At 40.8% G+C, this 27,218-nt stretch overlaps 1 protein-coding gene across 1 annotated transcript; it reads right to left on the bottom strand.

Annotated features, from left to right (window-relative positions):
* Positions 1–2,945: 2,945 nt before the first annotated feature.
* Positions 2,946–11,976, bottom strand: LOC136778981 (trypsin 5G1-like). Its single transcript, XM_066736236.1, has 5 exons — positions 11,870–11,976; positions 4,303–4,468; positions 3,991–4,126; positions 3,720–3,830; positions 2,946–3,245 (listed from the first exon to the last, which is right to left on the bottom strand). Exons 1-5 carry the CDS (start codon positions 11,907–11,909, stop codon positions 2,946–2,948), a joined length of 753 nt encoding a protein of 250 aa, XP_066592333.1. The 5' UTR covers positions 11,910–11,976.
* Between the last annotated feature and the right edge of the window lie 15,242 nt (positions 11,977–27,218).

Here is a 27,218-nt window from a genome sequence, read left to right as displayed (position 1 = left end):
AAATTTTAGAGTTATTCAATATTACTCGACCATGTTCATAATTCACCAATAAATTATAGTTTTGAATAAAATACAATTTACTCAAATTTTTCTCATATAATTGATTCATTGTACATCAGTACTTATTAAAAATATTTATGCTACTAATTAAGTCTACTTTTTATTAACGCTTATCGTTACTTATGCTAATTAGTTAACATTCCCCTACTTTTTAATTGCTGTACAATTAATCAAATGATTTGCTTAGATCAAAGGTTCAATTTGAAAAATTACCGCTTGTAGCCTTTTGGCTCAGATACGTTTGGGCTAATTAGCATGTTTTGATAGAGACGCGTGAACGGAAGCTCGCGTGTATACCAGTCAATTGTGATTCACTGGGCACAACTTCCGCATTCGATACGTGACAATTGAGAGCAGTGCTGATGAATAAATTACTCTGTATCAGAAATATAATTCGTGAATTTAGTATCTCCATCTATATTAAATGATACGCCAAACCTAATCCCTTCCTATTACGCTTAACCCCTATAACCAGGCGCATCAGCAGTAGGCACAGAAACAATCTATTATTATTTTATAGAAAGTTTACCAATAAACAATAAATATTCTACCGAAAGGGCAAGACACATTTGCGATGATCAGCCGCTAATGGCATTATCGCATTTCGAGTTTGAAGCTTAATAACAGAATTGGTTTATTTAGCTCGAGTGGTCTTTTCGCTTTAAGAGCCTTTATTATGTAGCTTTCAATGATATTTAATAGAGGCATCCGGCGCTCGTCAAGAACCTATATAGCCAAGCGCTTTTAAAGTTGCATATGAATAAAGCTTCGGCGACGTATCGAATCGAAAATGGAAGAAAAATTGACTAAGAACGAATTTGTATTTGAATGGTATAGTCAGAGGTAGAAGCAATATTAATGCGAAAAGTTTGGTGCAAAGGGTTTAGGGGTGAGGTTAGGTTCACGATATGTTCGCGCAGTAGTTGAAGCTCGAGACTCGAGAAGCAGAGAGTGAGGAGAGCCGCCGGAGTCCCTGGGCCGGAGCCGGTGGAGCCGTTGGAGCCGCGCGGAGCAGGCCAGACCCAGTATTGTTCCTCGAGCCGCTGGAGCTGACACCTGTGTACGTGCCGCAGTCATGTCGCAGCTGTCTCCAGTACATGCACTCGAAGCACACACAATACACGACCCCCCCCCCCCCCCCACTTTCTACTACCCGCGAATCTTCCTCATCGAAGAGGACCACCTCTTTCCGTCACCCACCTGCTACCCTCTGCTCTTCTTCTTCTTCTTCTTCTTCGCGTTTACACCATTATCTCTTATCTCTAGTTTATCCGTTAATCTTACGAATCAATAGACACTGCCAAACAACTAAACATTGTTTTCCATCAAGTTTGTTTGTGTCGCTTAGATTGTCCGTTAGGTGTCAGCATGTATGCTCTTACACGAAGGCAAACGCTTTATAGCGATCGAGACAATGCGCCAGCATGTTGTGTGTCTGTGTGTAGGTGTGTGCGTGCGCTCCGTCAGAGTCGGAGGAGACTGCTCGACGCTCCGCACATCAGGATCTTCAGCAGGGTTGAGTGTCGTAGTTGTGGGCTCATCGACCGCTTCTCTCTACCCCCCCCCCCCCTACTTCCCTCTCCTACTTCTCCTCTCCTCTCTCTTCCAACTTGTCTTCATTGCACCTGACACGTCCACCCACTACACTACCCATTTTCCACAAAACTGTTTCTCCGATACGAAATATGCGGTCTCTGATTTACCAAATCGACAACTGCTCACGCATCTATATATACGTGAACCGTCCCCTTAAAGTTATTCATAAATGTAACACTTTATATTCTGTTTTTTTGTTGGATCCTCGTGACTCGTGTGGAAAGTATGTTTTTTTTTAATTAAAAAAAAGAACATCTTTGTGCGAATTTAAGCATTACTTTTATTTCAAGCATTAAAAAGAAAATTTCCACCTTAATTTGACTATACGCTGTAAATGTCAATCTCGAAAAAGATGAAAAAACTGAAAACACATTTTTTATGGTTATGTCAGAGAGTGATTGGTTACAGGCACTTAAAAATTTGATGAACAATTTTTCGATTTGAGCCAATTTTATTGCACTTTTACACCGCACATAATGATAAAACTTTGGGGATATTTTCGTCTCTCTTATCCGGTTGTAACAATTACTATGGAAACGTAACGTAATTAGTGAAGAGGTCGCAACAGTTAACTGCATTAAGATTTACGTAGTTTTTATGTGCGTACGACTCGTACTTTTTTCTCTCCTCTTTTTCAGCAGCTGTATCTCTTTCTGGCTTCGGGCTAAGTAAATAAACGTTGGCGCTCTGTAATTTTAGCACGGTAAGATTACCGTATTACTGAGACAATTTTATTTACGTTATTTAAAAGAAATATATACGCTGTGCGATGGTGTTACCAGTGAAATAACACTGCTACGCGAAGGAATAATACGATAGTAGCGTATATAGTGTTGCGCGAATCATGTAGAAACGCATCGATGCATGCGCGAGTCCTTACTTTCCGGCTGAATGCTCGTATTGGAAAATTGGATTTTATATCGTGAAAATCAAATTGTACAAATATAACAAGCCCGAGCTTTAATGAAATACATTTGTCAGGCTTGAATTCGTTGCCCGGTTCGTGAATTTCTCTCCACGCATGATTCATGAATCTTTTTTTGCTTTTAATTAGCAAACGGATGAAAAGACATGGAGGAAAACTACGAAGTGGATAAATTGCAGATGGTTCTAATTGTAAATATACTTTTAGGTAAAGGGAAAATTCCGACGGAAATGTGGATATCTGTTTTATGTACACACACACACACGCGCGCGCACGCGCGCCAGTGTAGAGCGGGAAAGAGACATGATTAAATGCACTATAAGAGAATATAATATATAACGTAATGGTCCTTTATTGCAAAATACTAAACACCGCTTATCTCTTTGACCCACGACCTAAGCATTGCGACATTAGAGTAAACGCCAGGATATCTCGGTCTGGCGCAGCCGTATCCCCAGGATACAATTCCGTAGAGGGTGCCATTTGCGGTTAGGGGTCCACCAGAATCACCCTGACACGAGTCCTTCCCACCCTCGCTCAAATCGCCCGCGCAGATCATTCTCGGCGTTATTTCGTTCAAACCTTCGTAAGCAGATTGGCATACGTCTCGATGTACGATGGGCACTGACACTTGCATCAGCTTCAACGAAGTTGGCCCACCTTGCTGTATTGAAAAAACCAAATTGGAAGAAGCTTCCACTTAATTTTAATATTCTTCATTTTTCCAACTCCAATATAAACGCGTAGATATTGCTCGTTTTGTTGAATACAACAGCGTCGTAACTCGACGTCCTCGTTTGAAAATAAACGCTAGTTAATTGTCATCCGGATGTTAAATATTGTACGGACGATATAATAAATGACGTTGTAACTAAAATGATAAAATTATTAGTGAATGTTTAAAGCGTGGATTACGAGACTTTAGCTATTCAAAGCTAATACAAAGTCTATGAATTTGATTTATATTTAATTAATATGCTTATGACGTTGTTGTATTCAATGAGTACATAATGTAACGAATTTTAAAGGTTGTAGAAGCTTTGGAGTGGTCAAAGCTGGTTGGTACGTGGTAAAGTCATGAAATACAAACCACCGGGCTCTCTGGTTGCGGACATAAAGTAACGGGGATGAAACTTACTTGAGTTGCGCCCCAGCCAGTAACATTCACAATGGCACCTTCCGGCAGTTCCTTCTCTGCAAGTTTCACCGGCGCTACGGTACTGTTGTTCAAAATAATTTCACCTTCTATCTGCAATCCAAATCATTTCCGTTGAAGTATAATTAAAAAGTAAACATAAACAAACGTGAAAAAAAGAGGCGAGGAAAGAATTCGGGTCTTTTTATTTCTTTTCCTTCCCTTTCAGGTATGAATGTAACGAAACATCAATGCGCAAAAAAGTCTGCAATACCTGCAGCAGAGCGATATCAAAATCGATCGTCGAATAATCGTAATTAGGGTGTCTGACGATCCTTTTCACTCTGTAGAAATCTCCATCGTTTCTGCTGTTGCTCCCAGCGGAAAGCTTGTAATTATTGGCAATAAATCTATAATTTAAAAAATATCCACATCATTTATACGTTGTATCCAGTTGTACTTTAAATAATCTACGTTCTTCCTGTCCGAAGGCAAAATTATTCATTCCTCTTTAAAGTGTACAAATACTGCATTTTATTTTTATCGTGTAATGACGATATTGAAAGAGAGAAACATATAGAGTTACCCAACGCAGTGACCAGCAGTAATGGCCCATTTACTGCTAATTATCGATGCACCACAAATGTGGCCGTATGTCTGAAGACTCAACTGATGAGGATGTTCGCGAATGTCCACAGGCTTTCCACCAACGATCTTAGGATCGGGGAACGGTATTTGCGCCAGTCGAAAACCTGTAAGATTTAATCCTCTCAATTTAAACGAAGAAAGTTTAGCTATACTCGCGTCGAGCAAATATTATCCGAAAATGAGACTACTTAATTTTGTTTGCTCGATAAAGTCAGGGATTTAATTACGATTGACTATTTAAGCAAATGAATGAAATTTAAATGAGTTCAATATTTACCAGATGTGGCTGCAGCCAAGCTAATAATCATCAGGATCGGGTACATCTTGAGAAGAATTCCAATTAACTAATTTTATCGAGGCAGCAGCAGACTATTATATACATATATAGGAGTACCTCCCATGATTTTTCATCTTGAAAAATTGTTATCGCGCGGCGATACAGAGTCATGCCTCTAGATTTTTCCGTCGTTGGTACTTGAAATCGAGATCAAGATGAATAGTGGTGGTGCTCCCGAATATAGTATATCCTGCACGCATACTCCGGCGAACAAATGTGCGACGAAACGTGACGTTTTGCCAATCTATTAACTTCTCATTCAATCTAGCGTCGTGCAGCCGATTGCATGCGCATTGCACTCTATTATTAAACAGTGATTTTTACAGATCTCTTTTTAAATACACAGCGACGAGTCTCGAAGATTGATGCGCCAAATGAAACGTGATATTGGAGAAAGGGTTAACTATATAGATTTAGCTGTACAGCAGTGTTTGCCTGTTACCAACGAGGATCGATAAGATCTTTGTTTAAATGAGAATCACTCGGTCGTCTCTGACCGTAATAAAAGATCCGGATCAACGAATCTCTTTACCGAGAGAATCTGGACACGATCCGATAGGTATTTCCATTGATAACGATATAATAATAATAATAATAACGTACCTTCAGCGCGTCGTGCAATTGGAGATAAAATTATATATATATATATATATATATATATATATAGGAATAAGTTATCTCTGCACAGTGTGGATTGAAATTACACTTATCCATGTCGAGCCACTGATTTTCCATCGACCCTATATCCACTCTCCCGGAGAGTGACAACTGTTGAGAAAAATCAGTTGGATATTGAGAATTTTTAGCGGAACTATTGAGAAATTTCTAGTCGAAGGAGGAAAAATGAAGATGGGGGTTGGTGCATGTGCCAATATCCGTGTCTGTCGATTAACATATAAATCAAATCCGCCAAGACGAATCAGCCAGCTGCTCCTTGGACTTGTCCTCTCGAACATTCTCTCATTTTTGCACACATTCGAGCAGAGATATGCTGACTTCTCACACGCCATTCCACGCCACGGCATGCTATTGCAAAGCCAGCCAGGATCATCCAATTCCTACGGGTTGCTTCCCTCTACTCATATCAATCAACTTATTCGAGGAATTACGTGGAAGCTGCTCTCTGGCGTGGTTGGCTCGGATGAAAAATTAATTTTGGCGAATACGCGCGCGGTTGGTGTGTAAAGTGCTCCAGCAGGGTTGTGCTAGGTCATCCTTGGGAAAGATGCTGAGGCAATTTAAACACGAAGGAAAGGAGCGTCGGTTCCCTCGGTGCTTCGGCTCGTTCGTTTTCGAGGAATGATGAGTGACCGAGGTCCTGGACGTTGTAAGTCTGCCGTGAATTAAGGACTAACGAGTCCCATCCTAGGAGGATTCTACTGCAAGCGGACGCTCGATCTCGCAGGACTTCCTTCCCATCCCCTCCCCCCTACCCCTCTCCCAACCATCTCCCGTGGACCGAGCAACGAACCACCGAACCACTGGGTTACCACCGCACCGGTTCGAGAGTGATTACTGCACGCTTGGGACACACATGCCGTGGCGTATGCAATTTCCGCCCTAACACCGTTCTGGCTCACCATCGTCTGCAGTTTATCAGTCGGGAAAACTCGGCCAAAATTTCACCCTTGCAAATCGACCAACTTTAATACATATATATATATATATATATAGGTGGTATAATAAACGACAGTAATTTCTTTCACGCAAAATTCACTATCGTCCTTCCATTGTTGAATCGACGATTGTTTTTCCATGCCTAAACGATGCCAAATCGAGGCAAAAGCTCGGAATTTTTGTCGATACGCGCGTATTATAAGTGGTGAAAAAGTTGATGCTGCGGTGTACAGTTGCTACACGGTACAGTCGTGGCACGTAATTGGCCCGTCGTGCGATCATGCCGAAGTCCTCCGAGATGCGAGGATTACGAGGAGCCTGATTGCCAGAGCTTTCTCATCCCGTAATTTCGATCTAGACTCCCCCTCCCCCCTCCCCCTTCTCTCTCTTTCCCGTACACATACCGATCTTACTTTCCACTACTTCCCCAGCACGAGCGCGCTATCAACTCGTTCTCTTATTTATATCCCTCCGTGTCTATCTCTTCACCTGTCTTTTCCAATTTTACGCTACAAAATCCAGAGCATCCTGCCTGTCTTTTCCTTCTCCAAAATAGTTTTGCTAATTACTTTATTTTGCCATCTCTTATGAATAGTCGTGCTTATATAGTCGAGTGCATATCAAGCGCCTATCTTTTCATAGCTGGAAATAGTTTGACTAATTCTTTTTAATTTTCAATCTCTTATCGACGACTATTCTCAGCAAAATGCTTCTGGCTGCATGGCTAGTTCAGAATTTGGTATTACAGCTGCTCATTCGTATATACTGCGTGGGCTATATGAATATTGCATATTCGCCTGGCGTTAATATTTTATTTCCAGCATTGTCTGCTGATGAGCCGCCCGATGTGTAGAGGGGTTATTGCAATGTACATTTACACATAGCTGGCTGTGCATAGATTGAGGAATAGGGGAGGGAGAGCCTGGAAAGATGGCGCCTTGTATGTACGAGGAGCGGGATAGAGCTGGGGTTGGAAGAGTTGTAATTATGACTCGTGTATGCAGGCTGCATTATGGACGAGTGCACATTATGAATGAAACGACCGACGATTCTGGCGACAGAATGTACTATTTACCCAAAATCATACTTGGAGCAGTCAACGTTTCGACGGGAAGACTTTATCAAATATGCGACTGTGATAATACTACTTTTTTTTTTCTTCACCGGCATGCGCCTGTTACGCTTATCTCGCTCGTCTCTGCGAGATTAATTTAGAATACAGCTGCGCGTCTCTTCGACCTGTTATTGCGGTTTTTAAATTCCGTCGCTTTTAATTTAATTGTGGCACAAAACCAACCATTCCTTTGTTTAAGGATAGTTGATAAATAACGAGTAATAGATTTTTTTAATTAGACTCTTGCTCTCTGACAATCATATTTTCGCGAATAAAAAGATATACGTACATATACACGTTATTGTTACTACGTGCAGAGACGAGGGAAAGCATGGACAAGCAAATATGCTTGGATCAAGTAGATCGCTTTGTAGCATTCTGCATTTTTGTAAATTTTCCATGCATTGTTGCAGCTTCGAACGTGATAGAAAGTTGTCTCGTTAAATCGGTTTGTAAAGTATACATCGTAATTCATGAATGAAATAAATTGAAAAATAAAAACGTAACGAGATCGCGTGGAAATATGGCAGAGATTTTAAAGTGAATTTGCCAACAAAGGGTAATTTGATAGCGCTTGAATAGTGAAAATAATCATAGGGTATGTTATACACGTATTACGCAGTACGCTTGCGTGCTTCTACGTGTATGTATGTTATATATATAGTGCCACATGAGTATGGAATGATGGAATGTTCCCTCCCCATCCACTTACCCTATGGATTTTGCTTAGCGCGCCTCCTCCCATTTTACATCCTCGATCTATTCTATTCCCTGTGTGTTACGGCTTTGCTGATTCACGCGTTGTCACTCAGCCATCGTAATTCACTGATCCTCAAAAATTCTTTCGACGACTACTGTTTACGCGTTATATAGCGATGCGAGCTGCAGCTTTTACCTTTTTCCCCGATAGAGATTAAATGGTTTAAAAGGAAATCAATCCATCAACGATTTCATTCGAAAATTTATATATCGGACACAATTTTCGTTTTACCTCGTGCAGAAAATTCCATTATATATTTGCACAATTACGTATGAAAATTGGATTTTTCCCATGGGTATCGCCTCGAAAATTTATCAATGATTGCTGGAACGTGGTTTGTGCCAATTCTTACGGGTTAAATCAGGCTCTTTTCTAAATTTCGCGCAGCGGATAATCTTCCAAATTCCATCTTATTGCCGACCGTGAGCAAACTCGAGCCTTAATCCGCGAGATATACGGATCTCATGGCCAACGTGCCTTTAAAGCCACGTACTACTTTTACTTATTTCCAACTACGTGACTTTTGTGACATAAGGCAAAATATAGCAAATTGCATCATTTAGCGCGATGGAATTACTTAAAATTAGTCCTCTGAAAGAGCGAAACTTGACTTATTGTTATAATGCTTCAACTGCAGAGAGATATGTTTCAGGTTCAAAGGTATATAACCTGCGGTCACGATTAATATTTAAATATTAAAACCTCTAAAAGCTAAAAACGTTAAAAGCCTCGCGCAGGAGAGGGAGCTGGATGATGAAGAAGAGGAAGCAGAAAACGATGTTGACGTTATATATATATATATATATATGTGGCAGTCTTAAACAAGATTTTACGCGTTTATACTCTCGGGACGTGTATCGCGTTGCTCGATATTCTTAGTCGGAATATTTTGACAGATTTGACTTTGGGGTGAATTCCTCCCCAACCCTCACTACCACCCTCCTTTTCTCCATATCTCTTTAAATGTTTATCCACTCTCGACATGGTATTCTCAAGGAGCTTTCAAATGGCAAGAGGATGGCGTCTCCTCTGCTGATGTAAATCGTGCCTAAAGTGGAGCCAAGACGAGTAATATTTCGTCACTGCGTAGCAATGTTTATCTAATAACTGTAGAGTATACTTGCTTCTTTCAAAGTGGGATGCATAAAAGGGGGCTGGCATAAAGAGACGAGTTCGAAATATGCAAAATTACGTCACGCAGTATATAGGTATATATAAAAACAATAGTATCGCCGCGTATCTTGCAGTTATACCGGACGAAAGTGCGAGGAGAATTTGCGAAAGGAGAATTTTTCAATTATATCCTGCTTCAATTGAAAATAAATGGTTTAATGTAAATTTGGGAGCGAGCATCATTCCCAGGCAACTAAACTGCGCGCTGGGTATAATATTCATTTACGAGCGGTGCTGTTGGCTCAGTATTAAGCAAATTTGGAATAATAAAACAACCCCCAGAGCCCTGGGACGGCTTATTAATATCTGGACTCGAAGTGGAAGAACGGAGCTCCGAAGCTACCAGTGCTATATATATATATATATATATATATATATATGTATATATACTACCTATAGAGTAGAACGCTTATGCGTCGAGGTAGATCGGGTTAGCCAAGTCACTTTTAAAAGGGAGTTGAAAATATCGATGCGTTTGTGTGTTTAGTTGAAGTAATCGATGCACGGGGGGATTTAGAGACGTCGGGGGGAGGAGGGGAAATTTGAAATTCGTGCAGGTAGAAGCTATAGCTGCGTTTCCGGCACGTATTGTCGACAACTACGCGGATCTGTGCTATTCTGCCATTCCAACTTGGACTACAATGCTCCGGCCATTAATGCATACCGCCACTGCGTCAATATTACGCGGCTCACGCCTAAATGGCCTCGCCGTTCCCTTCCGTCAGACCACTTACTACCTCTCAACCGATCTTCTTCCAAAACTCTACCCTTTGTTTGGTTCCACACAATTAATTTATCCCTCAAATTCTGGTCATTTGCTCTCAAATGTCGCCACTCCGTCGATGTATTAAGCAGTAATTTTATGTATTTTTTGTTTCTATATTTACATGCGTTTGTGCATGAGAATGAGACAGGGAGTCTGTGTTTAATTTGTTGTAAATGTTTGAAAATCATACTTGGCGGAGGAGAGCATAAATCCAGATTTAGAGGGATAGCGAGGAGAGGGGAGAAAGGATTAAAATTTCTTTTGTCTTTACTCATTTTTTTTGTCGCTACCGATATAAAAAGAGAGCGTACGGACCGACTCCCTCTCATTTGTCCTTTCGCTTTTAGAACGTCATCTGTAATTGAAGTCTTGTATAGTGCCGTGTATATTCGATGTAGAACTGATAAAGCATAAGCATTCAAATTGATACGTTTTACTTTATTGTATGTATAACCGAGTTATATTCAGGCTTATCAGCTTTCCCCTCTTATCAAGGGTTTTTTATGTCCTTATTTATTAAATAGTTTCTGTGTGTTCTGTTTAATTAATAAATTTATGATGATTAATTTTCTAACCTAATCTCCTATTATTTAGTAATTATTCTGACACGAGCTTATTATCGATTATTAATTTTCATATGTATGAAAAACAAAAAATTGATAAAGAAACAATATATAAATAATTTATCTGGAAAATATTTTCACCAAGTTTCGAAAATCTTCACAATCGAAATTTACTTTAGACTACTGAGGCAAAACAGAAACACGTTTCTCACGCAAAGCTTCGTTCTACCACTAAGTTTTACTCGCCTCTCTTTTATTTGTTTGAGCTTAGCGAGTTTACTGCGTGTAGTTTGGAAATTTCCTGAAATTGATACTATCTGCACGAAGATGGTTTGCTACTTGTAGCGATCGGCAACGCGATGCTCGTCCAATCTCTCGCGTACCAGTTGCGCGATGCACGCTTCAGAAGGTAACCCTTAATCTACTTGACGAAACTTTACCTGAGATTCTGCGAGGTTGCAGCTTGGGCTCTCTGTAGCGACCGTATCAAAAGAGAGAGAGAGAGGGAGAGAGTGGAAAGAGAAGATTCAACACACAGCTAAATGCAGTTCTCTTGCTTGATAAGATCTCAGGTAGTCTGATAATAGCGTCTAAGTAATGTTATGTATATATTAAAAAATTTATTCGGTAAATATCTTATCGAACAGCTGACCCAAATATCAATCTCTATCCGTATCTCAAATCTTCCCTCTCTAATTTTTTCCCTAAAAACTCGAGACAAGTTTTCGACACAATCGCGACCAAGTACATAAAATAACCATGGAAACCTTTGGGTTTCCACGAAAATTGGCAGAATTTTCCTTCATCCTTCTTGTATTTATTATCAGCTTGTTTGAATTTAATAACATATAAACGTGCTATGGATACATTGGATACCGGTGCTCGGTAATTGAGGAACAACTTCGATACGACTTGGGTAACTCTTCAGGGCCGATCCGAGTACATAAATAACACGTTCGAGCATGGAACTTTTCAAATTATGACATCGTAGACGCTAGTGAGGCTGGAGAGTGAGGTAAGCCGAGCCGAGTCGAGCCGAGCCAAACCGAGCCAAGCTGAATCAAGCCAAGGCGAGGCTGCATGGAAGCTAATGCGTAATTTATGAAGATGCACGGTCGCTTTAGCTGATACGGAAATAAGAGATAGAGAAACGCGCGAAAACTTTTTCACCCTACCTTCCAGATGTATATATTTTTCTCCCGTTTGCTTCTCCATTTTTTCCTCTTTTTCTTCAGCTTCTTCTTCTTCTTCTTCTTCTTCTTCTCTTAATGCAGTACATACCTCCAAGAACGATTTATTGTATCGCTAACAAATATTTCTCAAGCGTATTCAGCGAGAGTTTACTTAAACTCTTCCCCCCCCCCCTGTTTCGTATCTTTGCTCGTTGTTTTATCGCTCAGTTTGAACGTATGCGTGCTCTCCCAGAGATTCCGCGAATTCTCAGCAGCATCGGAGCAAAGACGCTGCCTATCGTCTGAAGAGAGCAGAATATTTCGTCGCATGCCTACCAGTTTCCGGCATCCTTTGATCGTTCTAAGCTATGAATTAGAATCCTCGCGTGTGGCATCTTGAAAAAAATCCACCTAGAATGTGCTGCTGCGTCAAAGGAAGTGAGACTTTAGGATCACATCATTCGTGGAGCAAAATCTTGTTCAACATAAATTGGCAAAAGGATCTTTGAATATCTCGCAGCTAAGTTTTCGAGGGAGTTGACAGAAATAATTTAGCCTTCTTGATAAAATTATACCGACTCACTTTCCTTTTGACAGAAATTTCTTTCTTTTAATTTATCGTTATATTTTAAAACGTATAATAATAGTATAGCTCGAGAGAAGAAATGCGTCCAGGACGGAAGTTTCGCGATAATTTTCCATACCTAAATTGTCTTTTCTTTAATTTTACCATATATAGGCTATTGAGTTTGACGAGCGTCCATAATTTAATACAATTAGTTATATTGACAAAAGTCGGTCGCTTTATTCGATAGTTTCTCAGAATTAAGGAAAGTCGATATTTCCTATAGTCTATCTTTAACTATTTTTTTCGAAACTGGGTTCATATCGCTTTTAATTTAAACAATTCAAATGTCAACGTTTCGATACTCGAATTTTACGGTTTGCTAATGAAGCTATTATTGTGTACGGAGTGTGATTGCAGGAATGAATAGTTCACTTATGCAATTATAGAGTTTGTCAGTTTAGGTTATATTTACGTAGTTAGTAATAAACAGTTCCATCCGATTGAGTAGAATTTAATTAAGTTCATCTATCACCTATAGCAGTGATTCCAGCATAGAGGACGACTATTCGTAGCTTCGATTTCATCATTAAGGCAACACTCATGGTTTATTCAGATGACCATGCTTAAGAGGGTCAAACCGTACCTTTGCCGCTGGCCTTGCACGGTTCTCCAGAGTCACTTGCTCATTCAGTTGATTACATCGCCGCCTCAAATAGTCCACCCTCCAACCTCATTTACCATCTCATCCTAACTAGCATAACCTCTGATCCAAAGTACACGTTTGCTTCTTTCTTAAAAGAAAAAATAAAAAATAGCTTCTATAAACATGTGTTGAAAATGAACGAAGAAAACTGGAAGAGGAAGAAGATGAAGAAGAAGAGAGAGGGAGAAAAAAGTACCTCCCTCTCCCCCCCCCTCCCTCTCTCTCTCTCTCTCTTTCGTCTTCGTTGGTCTCATTTTCCTCAACAAGCCTTATTCTTGCCAAGAACTAATGCCCTCGAGGTTGTTTGCACATGTTTTTGTTCAGCACGCCAAGAAATTTCGCGTGTGCAAAAGCTTACAACTTCAAAGGCCCATGAAAAACATTAGCCTGAGCTAACTTTCTCGATCAACAATTTCCCCTGCACTGAAAATTTATGCGAAAGGAGCTTCTGAAAATTTATGAGGGTAGACCTTTGAGATTACTGGCAATATTATTTGGAATGAAAAATCTTGAGAGAGATAGAGAAGGGGATGGGTAAGGAGGTGAAGTGGGGGGGAATAATCGATCCTGGGGAGCCTCTAATTTGACGATGATTTCCCAAAAGGGAATTTAGGATGCAGATGGATATAGCAAAGTTGTTTCGAGAGGAAATGTGACTGGAGCTTTTAAATACGAGCATGAGTGCCATCAGTCCTTATCCAATTTCACTTTAGAGAACATCAAACGTATAAGAAGTCTTGGAAATGATTAGGTTAGGGGTAACGGCTAACGATTCGCCTTAAGGGGTGCTTGACTAACAAGGATGAGTAAATTTGGTTCGGATCCCCGCCCTTTCGCTTCTTTTTCTCGTCGGAGCTTTCTTCCTTACCTCTTATTTCCTCGACTAAGACTTAATTAAATTCCAACGCCCACAGCGATGCTGCTTGAATACCAAATGTCCTTTGCAGTAACGCTGATCAATTTAGGACTTACAACATATGTAACTTGACACTGATTATTTTCCATAATCCTAGTTGCCTCTCTCTCTTTCTCATTCTATCGCATTCTCCGTTTAATAAACTTTTTTGGAAAAACTGGAAAACGCGTATTTTTTTTTGCTACGCTTTCCCAGCCTTTTCCATAACAATGGCTGTATGCGCTATATTTTTTAAAAGTCTGTCTCCTTCCCTCCTCCTTCGCAGACTCGGTTTTCGACGTATTTCACATCGACAAAGTGACGCAACGTAAATGTTTGTCCTCCCCACCCTCCCGGCAGATATGAATTTTCGATGGCGCAGGGCCTTGCGCGGCTTTAGAATAATATTTATGCGACGCTCTTTTCGGTGAAATTGAGCATCGCGCTGGAAGGAGAACGCTTTTATTGTCCCCGCGAGAGAGAAGTGGATATTACGAGAACCTTTGACCAACGGTTATACGATTTGTTGATTATCAGAGGAGCGATATAACTGGAGGACTTGTGCACGATCTCGATGCCCCGCATTTGCAGATTTACACCAATCGCGATGAAATTTTAAGAGGTCCCCCAACTAAAAAGTGTAATTTCAATGACGCGATAAATTTCCTATAAATTTTGGGCGATCGACCGTTAACAGATGCAGCCAGATTCCGCTAGGTTTTAGACGATCTGGCCATTGGCTGCAAAGTGTTGCGGTTGCGGGATAACTGTAAAACAGAACCGCGGATCGTAAATATGGTGGCTGGCCATCCCAAACCATCCGGCCGCATAGTTATTTTTGTATTTACGCTCACTGTCGAATTCTCCACGGGTAAATATGCCATGAGCACCTCTGTAATGCGAAATTAATTAAAACGAATCACCGATAAAATTACGCGAGAGCTGTTTTCGCTGAAATCTAGCCGAGTCCTCGCAGCGTTATTCGTCGGGGGGGGGGGGGCTGGCACTGCTGGTCCTACCAATAAGTCGAGAAACTTGAAATAAAAAAATAAAAAAATAATAAAAAAAGATAAAGCTATGGAAGAGTGAAAGAGAGAGAAGGTGACGAATTATCGGTACGCGAATCGAACCAACGAGTTTGCTGAATATTCACGCTGGCAGATGAATCAAACGAATCTGTCTGAATATTCAAACGTCTACGCTGCGATAAAAATTATTCTCGACGGGTACGCTGGCTTCGAGTTGTTCATGGGGATTTCGAACCAAATGAGCGGCTGGATGGACGAAGAACGGTGAGTAAGAGGAAGGGAGGGGGGAGGGATGCAAGAGCAGGGTTACGGTTTACTAATTTGAAGCAGCATTAATTTCACCACGAACTCTCTCCAAGATATCTTCTATATTCTTCAATATTCTATTTTATCTTGGTTAAAACTTTTCTCTCTCTCTCTCTCTCTCCCTCTCTCTAGCGCTCTCTCGCTCTCTATTTTCATTAACTCTGTCACTATCTTGGTAAATCGGTTACTAGGCTAACCAAGTTTGTAGGCTTAGCTATACGTAGCTAATGTTTAATCTCTATTGATAATTAATCTCTATTGATCTTCCCATCAGCATAAACCCACAGATTAGAAATTAGCGATTAACTGGCGAACTACAGCGTACATACACTAAAGAGGGTTGGATAGGGGATGATAGATAGTACGTGTAGGTGTTTGAGTGAGTGAGAGAGAGAGAGAGATTTGAAGAAAAAGAGCTTTAAATATGGTTATAAAATAATAGTGGAATTGTCGAGAGAATTAATAGGAAAGTGAATCACAAAAGGAGATTTTGCCGCTTGTCTAGGGAAAAAATCGGTAGTCGTATTATCGGATGTGGGATAAGTAAGAGAAACGAGGAAACTCATGGCTCGGACCGGCGGCGATTAGGAGGATTTTAAAAGCTTTAGGGGACGCAATAAGTCAGAGCGGAGCAAGGGAAAAAAGCTGATTCCTTTTTACCCAACAAACCAAGCGCGGTGCGCGTGACCAGCAACGTCTCCTGGGAACGCGTGTTCGCACATTCAACTTGTACGGGAAAACATTTAACCATTAGTATATATATATATATATATATATATATATATATAGTATAGTATACCGTATGTACCATGTCACGATATAACCACGCGCTTTCTTTCACCCGAAATTACTTTATTACATTTCGGGAAAAAAGAAGCACGAAGAAGAAAACTAAAATCCCTGTCAACTTATTTATTTCTGCGCGCGATGCAACCTACCGTATATATCCTCTGCACAGTCCAGATTAAATTAGCCTTTATACTGGGAATTAATTAATGGATAGAGAATTTAATATTAATTTTTTTTTGTTACACTTTGAGTAAAAAATTACTTATTAACTGATGGCTGATCTTTGGTGCCCATTGGATTTCTGCCGAGTTTCAATATCCGTCGGGAGATACGGAACGAGTTTACACAGCATTATATTCCCTCGTACGAATGGGCTTGATGTTCGTTTAATTCGAACGGTGAGTCTTCCAATTGCGCGGCTCGAAAACTAGCGCGAAATTGCGAGGCCAGATTTGAAATAATAGAAAATGAAATATCATATCGTATAAGAGTCGGTGGAGGAGGAAGATGGAAGGAAAATTACTGACACGAGCAAAATACCGTTGGCTAAGTTTTCGATGGCAAAATGGTGGATGTGAGATAGGAGATGTTGAGATAGCGGTTAGCCCTTTTGATTTTCAGTTTGATAGTGCAAACATTTGTTCTAACGCTTTTGATGAGTGAATCTTTGTTGAGTTTCTACAACTTTGGAAAACTGAATGTGAAGAGACAGAGAATTCTGGACTTGAAGTTAGCTTGAACTTTATACTTAAGAGTTTGGGAAGTCAAGTATTACGCAGCCACCGGTGCTTCAGACATATCAATCTTGCTGCTTGTTTTATGATGGAACTCGGAGATTTCCTGCATTAACAATGTAGGAATCTCTCATTCCCGATAAAATATTAGTTTCGACCTTTTTGCTTATTCTATATATATATATATATATATATACATATACATACCCTGTGCTCTACTCCAATAAATACACCCCAATCCCTCCTATGATGTGTACAAACATCATCAATATATAAATAAAAGCGATTTATTATTTCGCAATACAATAATTATTGTAAGTGGTTAATTAACGAACTTGGTGCATTTCGTATCACCAATTTAATTGAAACCATCGTATCATTTAATAAAATCTAACGTATATGTATATAATATTGCGTAACGATAATTACGATAAATGCATATACAACAATATTTCATCTGAAAATTACGCATGTATATAGATATTACAGGATTGTTATATGAAAAATTTAAGACGATAAGATCGAGGGAAATGTCTGAGTGTGCGGGATTTCTGCCTTTAATATTGCGATTGACAGTAGGATTATGCGTGAAACGAATCTTTCGTCGGGTTTATTTCGATTGGCAGGTAGTAACGAAGGAGAGAAGTTTTTGTTTGGTTATTTATGTTCTTGCCTCTGGATTGGACGAATGTAAATAAAAATACTGATTGTTCGTCTGAGCGAATGTAGCGTATATATATATATATATATATATATATATAGCGCGAGCTGCAAACTGCAACTAACACAGCGGTGTGTGCGTGTGTAAAATATATTTTTGCAGTCAGTCGGAGTTCCGTGTCAGTCACAGACGCACTTCGCTACGATTGCAGCACTTTTATGGAGCATTTTTACGATCCTCCTCCGCGCCGGATTCCCCCTTCCCTCCCCCCACCCGGCGTAAATCCTTTCCTACCTGCTGCAAGAGTTGGCCTGCCTGAAATATCCACGAGTTAACTACTTTGTCCCATCGATGAGGATATCCTACAGCTCCTACCCACCGATCCCACACTATCAACTGCCACGTTCAATCTTTCAAATTATTCATGAAATTTCCTCCATTCGAATCTGCTTCCTGCTTTCGCGACGAATCAAGAAAATTAAGATAAAGGAAGAAGCGATAAAGCACGGAGCGTTGGGAACGCTAAAAAATTATTCTCCCCAGCCAGCGAGTGTTGCTCCGCAAACATGCATACGTATATATATATATAGTTTATAAACCTACACGTATATAGTATTTAGCTTGCTACGTCACGTTTTGTATGTGCTGCTTGCATTTTGCAAAGCACGTAAAACCACAGTTATATTGTAGATACTAGAAACTAGACACAGCCACAGCGAACCATACATCGTGGATATGCGAACAAGCATATCCAACAATATATTACATTCAATGCTAGCTAGATCAAGAGTTTTCAGCCTGCTAAAATGTTTCCCAACGCATTGTTCGCTACGATATCCTGCTAACAACATTAGTATGTGCACTGATAATAGCGTAATTATATTAGCTATGTCAAGTATTTATTCCAACTTAACAGGTGCATTACTCCATCCTTTCATATATATATAATTATCGTAATCACTGTGTTTGAGTAAAGAAATAACACTATAAAAATAAAATTAGACAAATTCTATCCCGATCGAAACTCTTATCGATACGAGTCAAGGTCATCGAGCACGATTGACATATATAATAAGAGACATCTCTCTCTCTCTCTCTCTCTCTCTATATATATATATATATATATATCCACTTGCAAATGTAAGCTACTATTAATTCCGACTGTCGTACTTGGTAATCGAGGCAATTTATATTCGGAAGCGACAACGCGTTGCTGGGATAATTTAACGGACGTGGCAAGAAGGTCGAAATTTAATTACCCATCCAGTAGGACTATCGTTGATGTCGCAGAAACGTTTGGCATGATATAATAACCATAAGTGCCTCAGCCATTAGCAAGAGTCCTCTAGTCTATAGGAAGGAGAAAGGAGGACAGAGCGAGAGGGCTGTGCGAGTTCTTCATTGAAATGGCTGCTGCTGCTTCTTCATATTACACGATCCGGCTCTTCCAGCAGGACCTTAAGAAACGTCCTATTAGCCGCTCCACCTGCTGCCGTACTGTCCCCTACAACGCGGCAACTGTGCGTGCTCGCGTACCGGAGTATCACGGTGAATTATGCTCTCCTATATAGGCGTAGTATGTACATACAACACTCCCTGCTGCCTCCTGTCCCTCGTAAATTCGATACAAGCTCTCTGCCAGAAAATTAATCGGTCTTTCGCCAAATTTACGTCTCCCCCCCCCCCCCTACTTCTCCCACCTCTCAATCAAAATCCGCGCAATTCGATATCTCGTTGAGAATATATACAACTCTGTTGTATTTTTCCCGTAAAATTCTGCAAACGTTGGAATTCCGCACTATCTCTCCTGGTTCGTCCATACAGAACGATGACACGTACAGTGCGTCGATATATATATATATAGGGAGAGAGAGAGACGGGGTTGCTGTCGGCCGTGGTGATTTCAACGGTGATTAGGAAAGGTGAATTGGATTGGCGCGATCGAATTAACGCGGGCCGGAGTGTGGAGCTCTGCAGCCACTGCACGGGTAGCGTTCTTCCCTGATTTCGGAGCCCGGTCGCTCCGCTCGTGGAACAGCAGCCGCAGCAGCCGCAAGCAGCACTGCTCTCGCGCGTATCTTTCGCATCATTCATCTCACGTCCCACGGCGTCGGCGAATTCGTGCGCTACCGAGATTGCATTTAATTAAAACGCATCATGGCTGCGCTTGTTTTCGGTGCCGCATCGGGATTAATAAATCAGCCAGATCGAAATTTATTTCGCAACGTGCACTTTGCCGCCAAGTATATTTTATACAGCTTTTTATTCATTAGCCGTTATCTTCCGGTCGAGGCCATTTTTAGCCCGCCAGGAGGAGAGTTATGTATATATATATGCGTCATACGGTATATATAGCGAAATTCGTTATTGCTCCGGTCGATTTGGAAAAAGCGGCGAGCGAAGAAGCGCGATGGAGAACGAGAGACACAGCGGAAACGTGCAACGTTAGGTTTTTGTTCCCGGAGTGGCCTGGAATCGGGCGAGCGCGTAACCTACGTATAATAATGGTACGACTGCTGAAATTTTTATCCCTAGCCACTCCTCCGCTCTCTCTCTCTCTCTCTCTCTGCATTATACCAAGCGGATACGTTTTTTACGGGATGCAGGAATCTTTTATAGCGGAGCATTCCCTAAGGTTTTAAGTAATCGACGTTAAGCAGATGTTGCCGTTATAAACGCCTTCTGTTGAAAATTGTCAGCACACTTTCATTCATATTCACTGCAGCCGAGGAAAACGAGCGGATCGTATCCAAGGACGCAGCTGCAGCTGCGATTCGAAATTCTAACATTTTTTCCGAGCGATTGATGCATCGTAACAAAAATTTAAATGCGTCCGTGTCCTTGCGTCCTTCCTCTCGATCTTCTCTTTACCTTTATTTCACGCTGGAGCAAGCAATTTAATTTCTCCCTGCGCACAGGATGCTATATATATGTAGCGTAGTACGATGTATAATATTCGTCATTATTGCTTATTTACTGATATACGCGTGCTAGCACGAGTGTCACGGTCTATTCGCGGTAGTTGAATGGATAAAGACTGTCGCTGCACAGCGACAGCTACAATTAATAACTTTCGCATCCATTGAGCCGGAACGCGTTATATTCGCGTCGCCGACGTAATCCACCGACATCCCGCAACTTTCGTAATTATTATCAATCACGAATAATTAATTCTCCGTTTCATTCATAATGCACCGGATAATTTGATATAATTGGCCTAGGCCGCAATTAGTCGGAAAACCAGTGAACTTGATGCAGCTATCATCTGTGCTCGAAACATGCAATATTCAAGATTGCGAGGGAATAATTCGGGGAAGAAAGTTTAGCCTCGATATTGTGCATGTATATATATATATGTAGCGTTGTAACGTTGTGAAACAGGATTTGGGTCAAGGAGAGTGGTGGAGGAGGAGGGGGGGGGGGATGTTTTTTCCGTCCGCGGATATCGTGTAAGTATACCTGCTGGCCGCGTGTCCAAGACAGTGGAGAATTAATGGCGTAGCGGAAGTGCCTAATACCTTCTCGCACTTTGTGCGTTGCACCGTGCTGGGTGGATGAGCTGTTTCACATCCAGGACTCCACCCTGCTTGCTTCACCTAGATAAACCTGAGCGACATGCAAAGCATACGGTTCCCCGCGCAGATAAAGCGCAGTGCTAACTCCTTGCCCCTCCTCCCCCCTCCTTTATCCCACCAACCCTACACCGTGCGCTACTATCTGCGATCAGCACGAGCCCAGCTTTAACGCCTATCTGCATTCCCCGGATACTTCTCTGTACATCGAACCCTCGAATAATCCGGGCCTCGATCCCGCTACGGCCGCTCAATAATCAACATCATTTTTGACAATATATGTATATGTATAGCTATACATAGAGGAGTATAATATCACGAAAAGCCAGGAGTATATCGTGCACCGTTCAACAGCTTTGGCACGACAAAAAACTGATGGTTACAAGAAAAGTTATTACACGCTGTTAATATCGTATATAATTATCGATAATCGTTGGATAATTTTCTGGGACAGGAAGCTAATTCTCCGGAGGAAAAGCAATTTTCGAATCATCGGAATTCTTAAATTATGACGTTGATGGGACAAAAAGTTTGATGTGCGAAAAAACCTCGGTATATAATTAGAATTGATTTGATAAATCGACAGCATGGTTATACTCGTCGAATGGTCGCTGGATCGAGCGTTCGACAGGTAGCTCCTTCTCGAGAGGAGAAAAGTGAATTTTAAAATCACGAGTGAAAGGGATAAAGTTGTTCGGCAGGAGCGCAAATTGGCTCGTTTTGTTTTAGGATTATCCGGGCAACGACACTTGCGGCTCGTTATTAAAAATTCAATAAAGTCAGACGCCTGTGAGAAAAAGTAATGAGTATCCCGGCATACTTGCTTTATTTACCAGCGGGTTTTCACTTATTCATGCGACCTCCGGTCTCCGGTATTGCTTGCTCGTGCTTCTGCGACAAAACTGGCTAAGAGAGGTTAAATTCACGGAATATCCGCTCGGTCTAATATGCAGTCGGGACATCGGCAGGAATTCTCTATTTGTTTCTAACTTATTACGCTATGAAATTCTCATATTACAATGTGAAACGTGTTGATTATTGCGCGAGCTGATGAAAAGTTTTCTCGTGCTGAGAAGAATTGTTTCGGGCGTGGCTCGTTTTATATATATATATATATATGTGCGGAGAGAAGCCGATGCAATAAGAGCCCAATGCCAGGATGTTCTATTGCGCATTCCGGCGCTATATCCCCTTGCGATGTCGACCACTACTGTCTGCTGCTCCTCCTAGTAGTGCGAGTCCTGCTCGTTCCACTAGTTTTCCACGCTAGCATCCGGACGCGCACTACCGAAGCTGCTGCTTTCCGCTCTCTCTCTCTCTCTCTCTCTCTCTCTCTCTCTCGCACGCGAGCACCACGCTACTTGCTCAAAACTTTTCAAAGATACCGAACATTTGGTAATTGCGAAAGTTTCGCACCTTAAATTTCGCTAGGCTCGCGCTGCGTCGCCATGTCTCTGCCGACATCAGTTCGTGCACTCTGTGGGATCGAGAGCAAATTCCTGGAATTGCGCTAAATTGCATGGATTCTAGGGAGACTCCTGGCTGACGTGAATGCTGGTGTCGGTGTCGGTTCTATTGTCCATGTGTATGTTATATGTATATACGTGTGTGTGTGGCCATGGACGCTGGAGCACTCGTAATTACGCTCTATTGCCGGGCAACGTATATATACACCGATGTAGCTCAATCGCGTAATTTTTCTTCCGCCAGAGAATTCATTTCTGATTTTGCGAATGAGCGTGTATGCGTGTGTGCATGGGTGTGGGAGAGAGAGGGTCATAGCGGTTATACACGAACAGTGCGGCACGTGCGGTTGTTTTATTTACCACTGACCCTCGAAAGGGCAGGAACTTTAATCAAACGAGTCGTGTCTTGTTTTACGATGCCAGGAGAGACAAAATCCACCAACAAGGCTTTAAAGCCCAGGTGGAATTTCAGGTACGTCGACACTCTCTTTCTGTGTCTGAAATACGTAGACAAAGAAATACGGGAAGTGGACGAGAGAGGCGAGAATGCTGAGATGCGTCGAAACCAGCGAACGGAATACCAAAAACGGGAGCACTGGACGTGCGCCCACTGCCCGCTCGACCGATCAATGTGTCTATGCTCGACTAACCGCTGATACTATAATATTTCTGCAATGCTGGACGTCTCCTTCGTTAGAATATCGTTGATAACCCCAAACTCTGATCGGCGAAAGTGACTATTAATTTTAAAGTCGAAAGATTGACGCTTAAAATGCCATGAGCGATGGACACGTGCAAGCTCGAATGGCCAATGTGCTCGTGCTCGACTAAACGCTGATGCCATATTCCTACATGTACCTGATGAGCTTCCTCTTCGTTACAGTACTCTTCATAACTCTGAATTCTAATCAATGAAAGTGACAATTAATTTTAAAGCCGGAAAATCTGGACTTGAAAATACTATGAATGGTACCAGTTGCAAGCTCCACTGGCCAATGTGCTTATGCTTAACTAAATACTGATGGTATATAATATTCCTGAAACCGTGACACTTTCATTACAATACTTATTATAGTTCGGAATTCTAATCAACGAAAGTGGTTATTAATTTTAAAGTCGAAAAATCTGAACTTAAAAATACCATGAGTGATGGATGCGAGTTCGCTCGGCTGGCCAATGTGCTTATGCTCAACTAAACGCTGATACCATATTCCTGGATCCAGGTTTCCTTCATTAGAAACCACAGTTTCTAATCAACGGAAACTCTATATTATCTCTCTGTGTGGCACAAGTAGTTTTAGAGTTTGAACATTTGGATTTGTTTCTATACGAAATGAAAAATGAAAGTATTGGTTTTTATTGTTATTAATAAACAAGCTCTCTGAAAGCATTAACACTGGATAAGGGCCTACTCCATTTGTCAATGTGCTTATATGCTCGCAGCTAAACGCTGATACCATATTGCTATAATCCGAGCTCCTTCATTATAGCACTGTAACAACCCCAACTTCTAATTAACGGATGCTTCTCCCTCTCTCTCTCTCTCTCTCTCTCTCTATTTCTCCCTATGTAAAAATAATTTAATACTCTAAAAATATATGTATATAAAAAATAAAATATTTTTCTATACCAAATAGAAAAATAATTACCATAATTATTACAAATCAACAAGTTTTGATCGATTATTCGATTCCGAGTAGTTATACGAAACACATATTTCGAATAACGGAAGATCGTGTGTTGTTTGCGGTAGAAATCACACATGGTGATGGCGGCGCAGGGGTATAAATGGCATAAAAATGGAATGAAAGGAGCTTTCGAGTTATAAATAGGAGTCGGTGAAATTGGAAAAGTTGTAGGAGGTAGCTCAAACGAATCGAGACTTTTCTGTGGGCTAACGTTGATTTGTCACTAGTCGCTCGTTAAACTCGCCGCGAAAAATCGCGAAGAAAGATATTGTTCGCCTCTCGAAATAGTGATCTTGAAAACTTACATAGCGTAGCTCGATTGTCGAAGAGCTCGAATTTCTATAACGGTCTCCATAGAAATCTTGTTTTCGTCCAGTTACAGGAAAGAGGCGTCACGTGACTCTCTGATAACACGCGCGTCACCGTACCGAACGCGAACCAACCAACACGAACGAGAGAGGAGTGCGCGTCAGCAAAGTTATCGTGCTTTTACGGTAATCAATAAAACCATTTGTGTGCTTACAGCTAATATCAAGCCGTAAATATCCGATATTTCATTCGTTTACCTGATTAACTGATTTGCCCTAATATCTGAAAAATATCCTGCGGAATAAATTCACGCTTTGCGCGGTCGATTGACCCAACTATATAGATTAGACTGAGCTGCCCTTAGGGGGAGAGAGCATTGCAGTATAATCTTCGATCGGTAGCTCAAGACCGAATGAGATGACCATGCTTTAGAATGAAGGATGGCACAGAGGGGGAGATGCTTGAATTTGTAGGCAAAGCTGTGTAGTTAAGCTTACCCTCCTACAAATCCCAGTTGCGTTCCTCGATAAAGATCATCTTTCTTGCTACACCGACCTTCCTCTCGCTCTTTATCTTTTATAATTCTCATACAAACACACGCACACACACACACACACACACAAATGTGAAAGCTCGAAAAAGCACAATATTGATATTAATAATAAGATAAGTGAAGAAGGTTGTTTGGTAGTTGGTAATAAACATTCTAGAAGATGCTAGAAACAAGAATCAAACGAACCGATCTCCGACGTATTACTTCCATAGAAAAATAGCGCCGAGCGCTTCCGCGAAGTTTTCGTCGGTTGACACCGCACCGCTATATAAGCGAGGAGTTTGGGCGGCGACTTCACTTCTGACTTGATAGTTAAGTCTACGCGAACGTATATAACAAATCAGCGATTGCCAATGCGTACTGAAACAGCATTCGCCTAAGCGATACGTATTATTATTAGTTAAACGTTATTGCGCCATTAATTGTAACCAAGATTACGAATATTTAATTGAAACGCAACATTCACATTTGTAAGTGCGACAACATTGTAATTGAGAATAAACATTAATATTCGATTATAAAAGAAGAATTGGGAACGAGTCATTATTCCCCCAATCTACAATCCATTTGGTGCCTCCTGTGAGGTAGCATAGTGCGAATCAGAGGTCGTGAGTTATCATAGTGCGAATTATATAAAATTGTATCAACTTACGACAAGCTGCGACAGGCAACGAGACATTGAGAGGCGAGGAGACATTGAGGTGCGGTCGAGAATCGCAAATCGGGACAACGAGTAAGTAGTAAGTTCTGTTCTATTGTGATTACGGTGCCAACAATGTCCGATGAAATTAGATTATCGATACAGAAAAGGGCGTCATTAAAAACCCAAATTACAACAGTATCCAATTTATTAGACAAAGGTAAAATTGACAATGCCACGTTAAAGCTACGTATCGCGAGAATAACCGCGTTATTTCATGCGTTTGAAGAATCAAACGACGAGTTGATAATAGCAGATCCAGGTAGTGGACATGATGTCGAAGCGATTAGTATTACAGAAAAATTTTATACATTAGCAGGTAGGGCGGAAAATATATTAGGCGGTACAAATTTATCGGAAAGATGTTCAGTAGCATCGGGGGGAGGATCCCAAAATAATATCGATACGAACTTATGTACATTAAAAAGAAAAATTAAACTACCGACAGCCCCCCTACCAACATTTGACGGAAACTATGAAAATTGGCTTAATTTCAAAAATACATTCAACAATCTGATCGGTAATAATTCAGAATTATCCGACATGGATAAATTTTATTACTTGAAATCTGCATTAACAGGAGAAGCGGAAAATAAATTAAAAATATTTTCTGTAGACGGAATGAATTACGCCAAAGCTTGGGAATTGCTCGAAAAGGCATACCAAGTCAAACGCGTATTAATATCAAGACATTTATCTCTAATGATGAAAGTACCAAATTTAGAGAATGAAACGTCTATTGGTTTAAGTAAACTCGCTGATGAGATGCAACAAAATGTTGCATCCTTAAAAACATTAGGCGTAGATATAAATTCGGAAATTATAGTACACATACTAGAAAACAAACTTCCTAAAAATACGTTAGAAAGGTGGGAACAAACTTTGAGTCGCGATGAATTCCCAACTGCGGATCTAATGTATGAATTTCTTTATCGTACCGCCGTGTGCGCGTCGAAACGCGAAAGGGCCAGGAAATCCGATACACATCGAGACAAACACGAGTTTCAAACCAAGAAACGTAAAGTCACATCATCTAATAACCAAACATTTCTTGCAAACGTAGACAAGAAATGCGTAGCATGCAAGGAAGAGACACATCCTTTGTTTATGTGTAAAAAATTTAAGCAATTGCCGGTCGATAAACGAATCGAATTAGTTAAAATAGCTAAATTATGCTATAATTGCATGCGTTCACACTTGGGTAAAGAATGTAAGTTTTCAGCATGTAAGATTTGCGGGAAACGACATAATAGCTTATTGCATTTCGATTCGCGCTCAAACACACAAATTACGACACAAATACCAACAAAATCAGACGTCGCGAACGAGAAATCAGATTGACCAAAGGCCACAGTAAAGGGCTCTAATGTTAGTTTATCA

This window comes from Prorops nasuta, unplaced genomic scaffold (assembly GCF_024137725.1).
Source record: "Prorops nasuta isolate Cenicafe-Biocafe unplaced genomic scaffold, Cenicafe_Pnas_1.2 PNAS00015, whole genome shotgun sequence".
NCBI lineage: Eukaryota > Metazoa > Arthropoda > Insecta > Hymenoptera > Bethylidae > Prorops > Prorops nasuta.
Note: the sequence above shows the minus strand (reverse complement) of the source record. Positions and strands in the feature narration are given on the sequence as shown.

Excerpts from the sequence above, each read along its gene's own strand:
- LOC136778981 (XM_066736236.1), bottom strand. The coding sequence starts at position 11,909 with ATGGAGAAGCAAACGGGAGAAAAATATATACATCTGGAAG. Across the intron at positions 4,469-11,869 it reads AAAATATATACATCTGGAAG|GTTTTCGACTGGCGCAAATA; the intron begins GTAGGGTGAAAA and ends TAAATCTTACAG. Across the intron at positions 4,127-4,302 it reads ACTGCTGGTCACTGCGTTGG|ATTTATTGCCAATAATTACA; the intron begins GTAACTCTATAT and ends TTTAAATTATAG.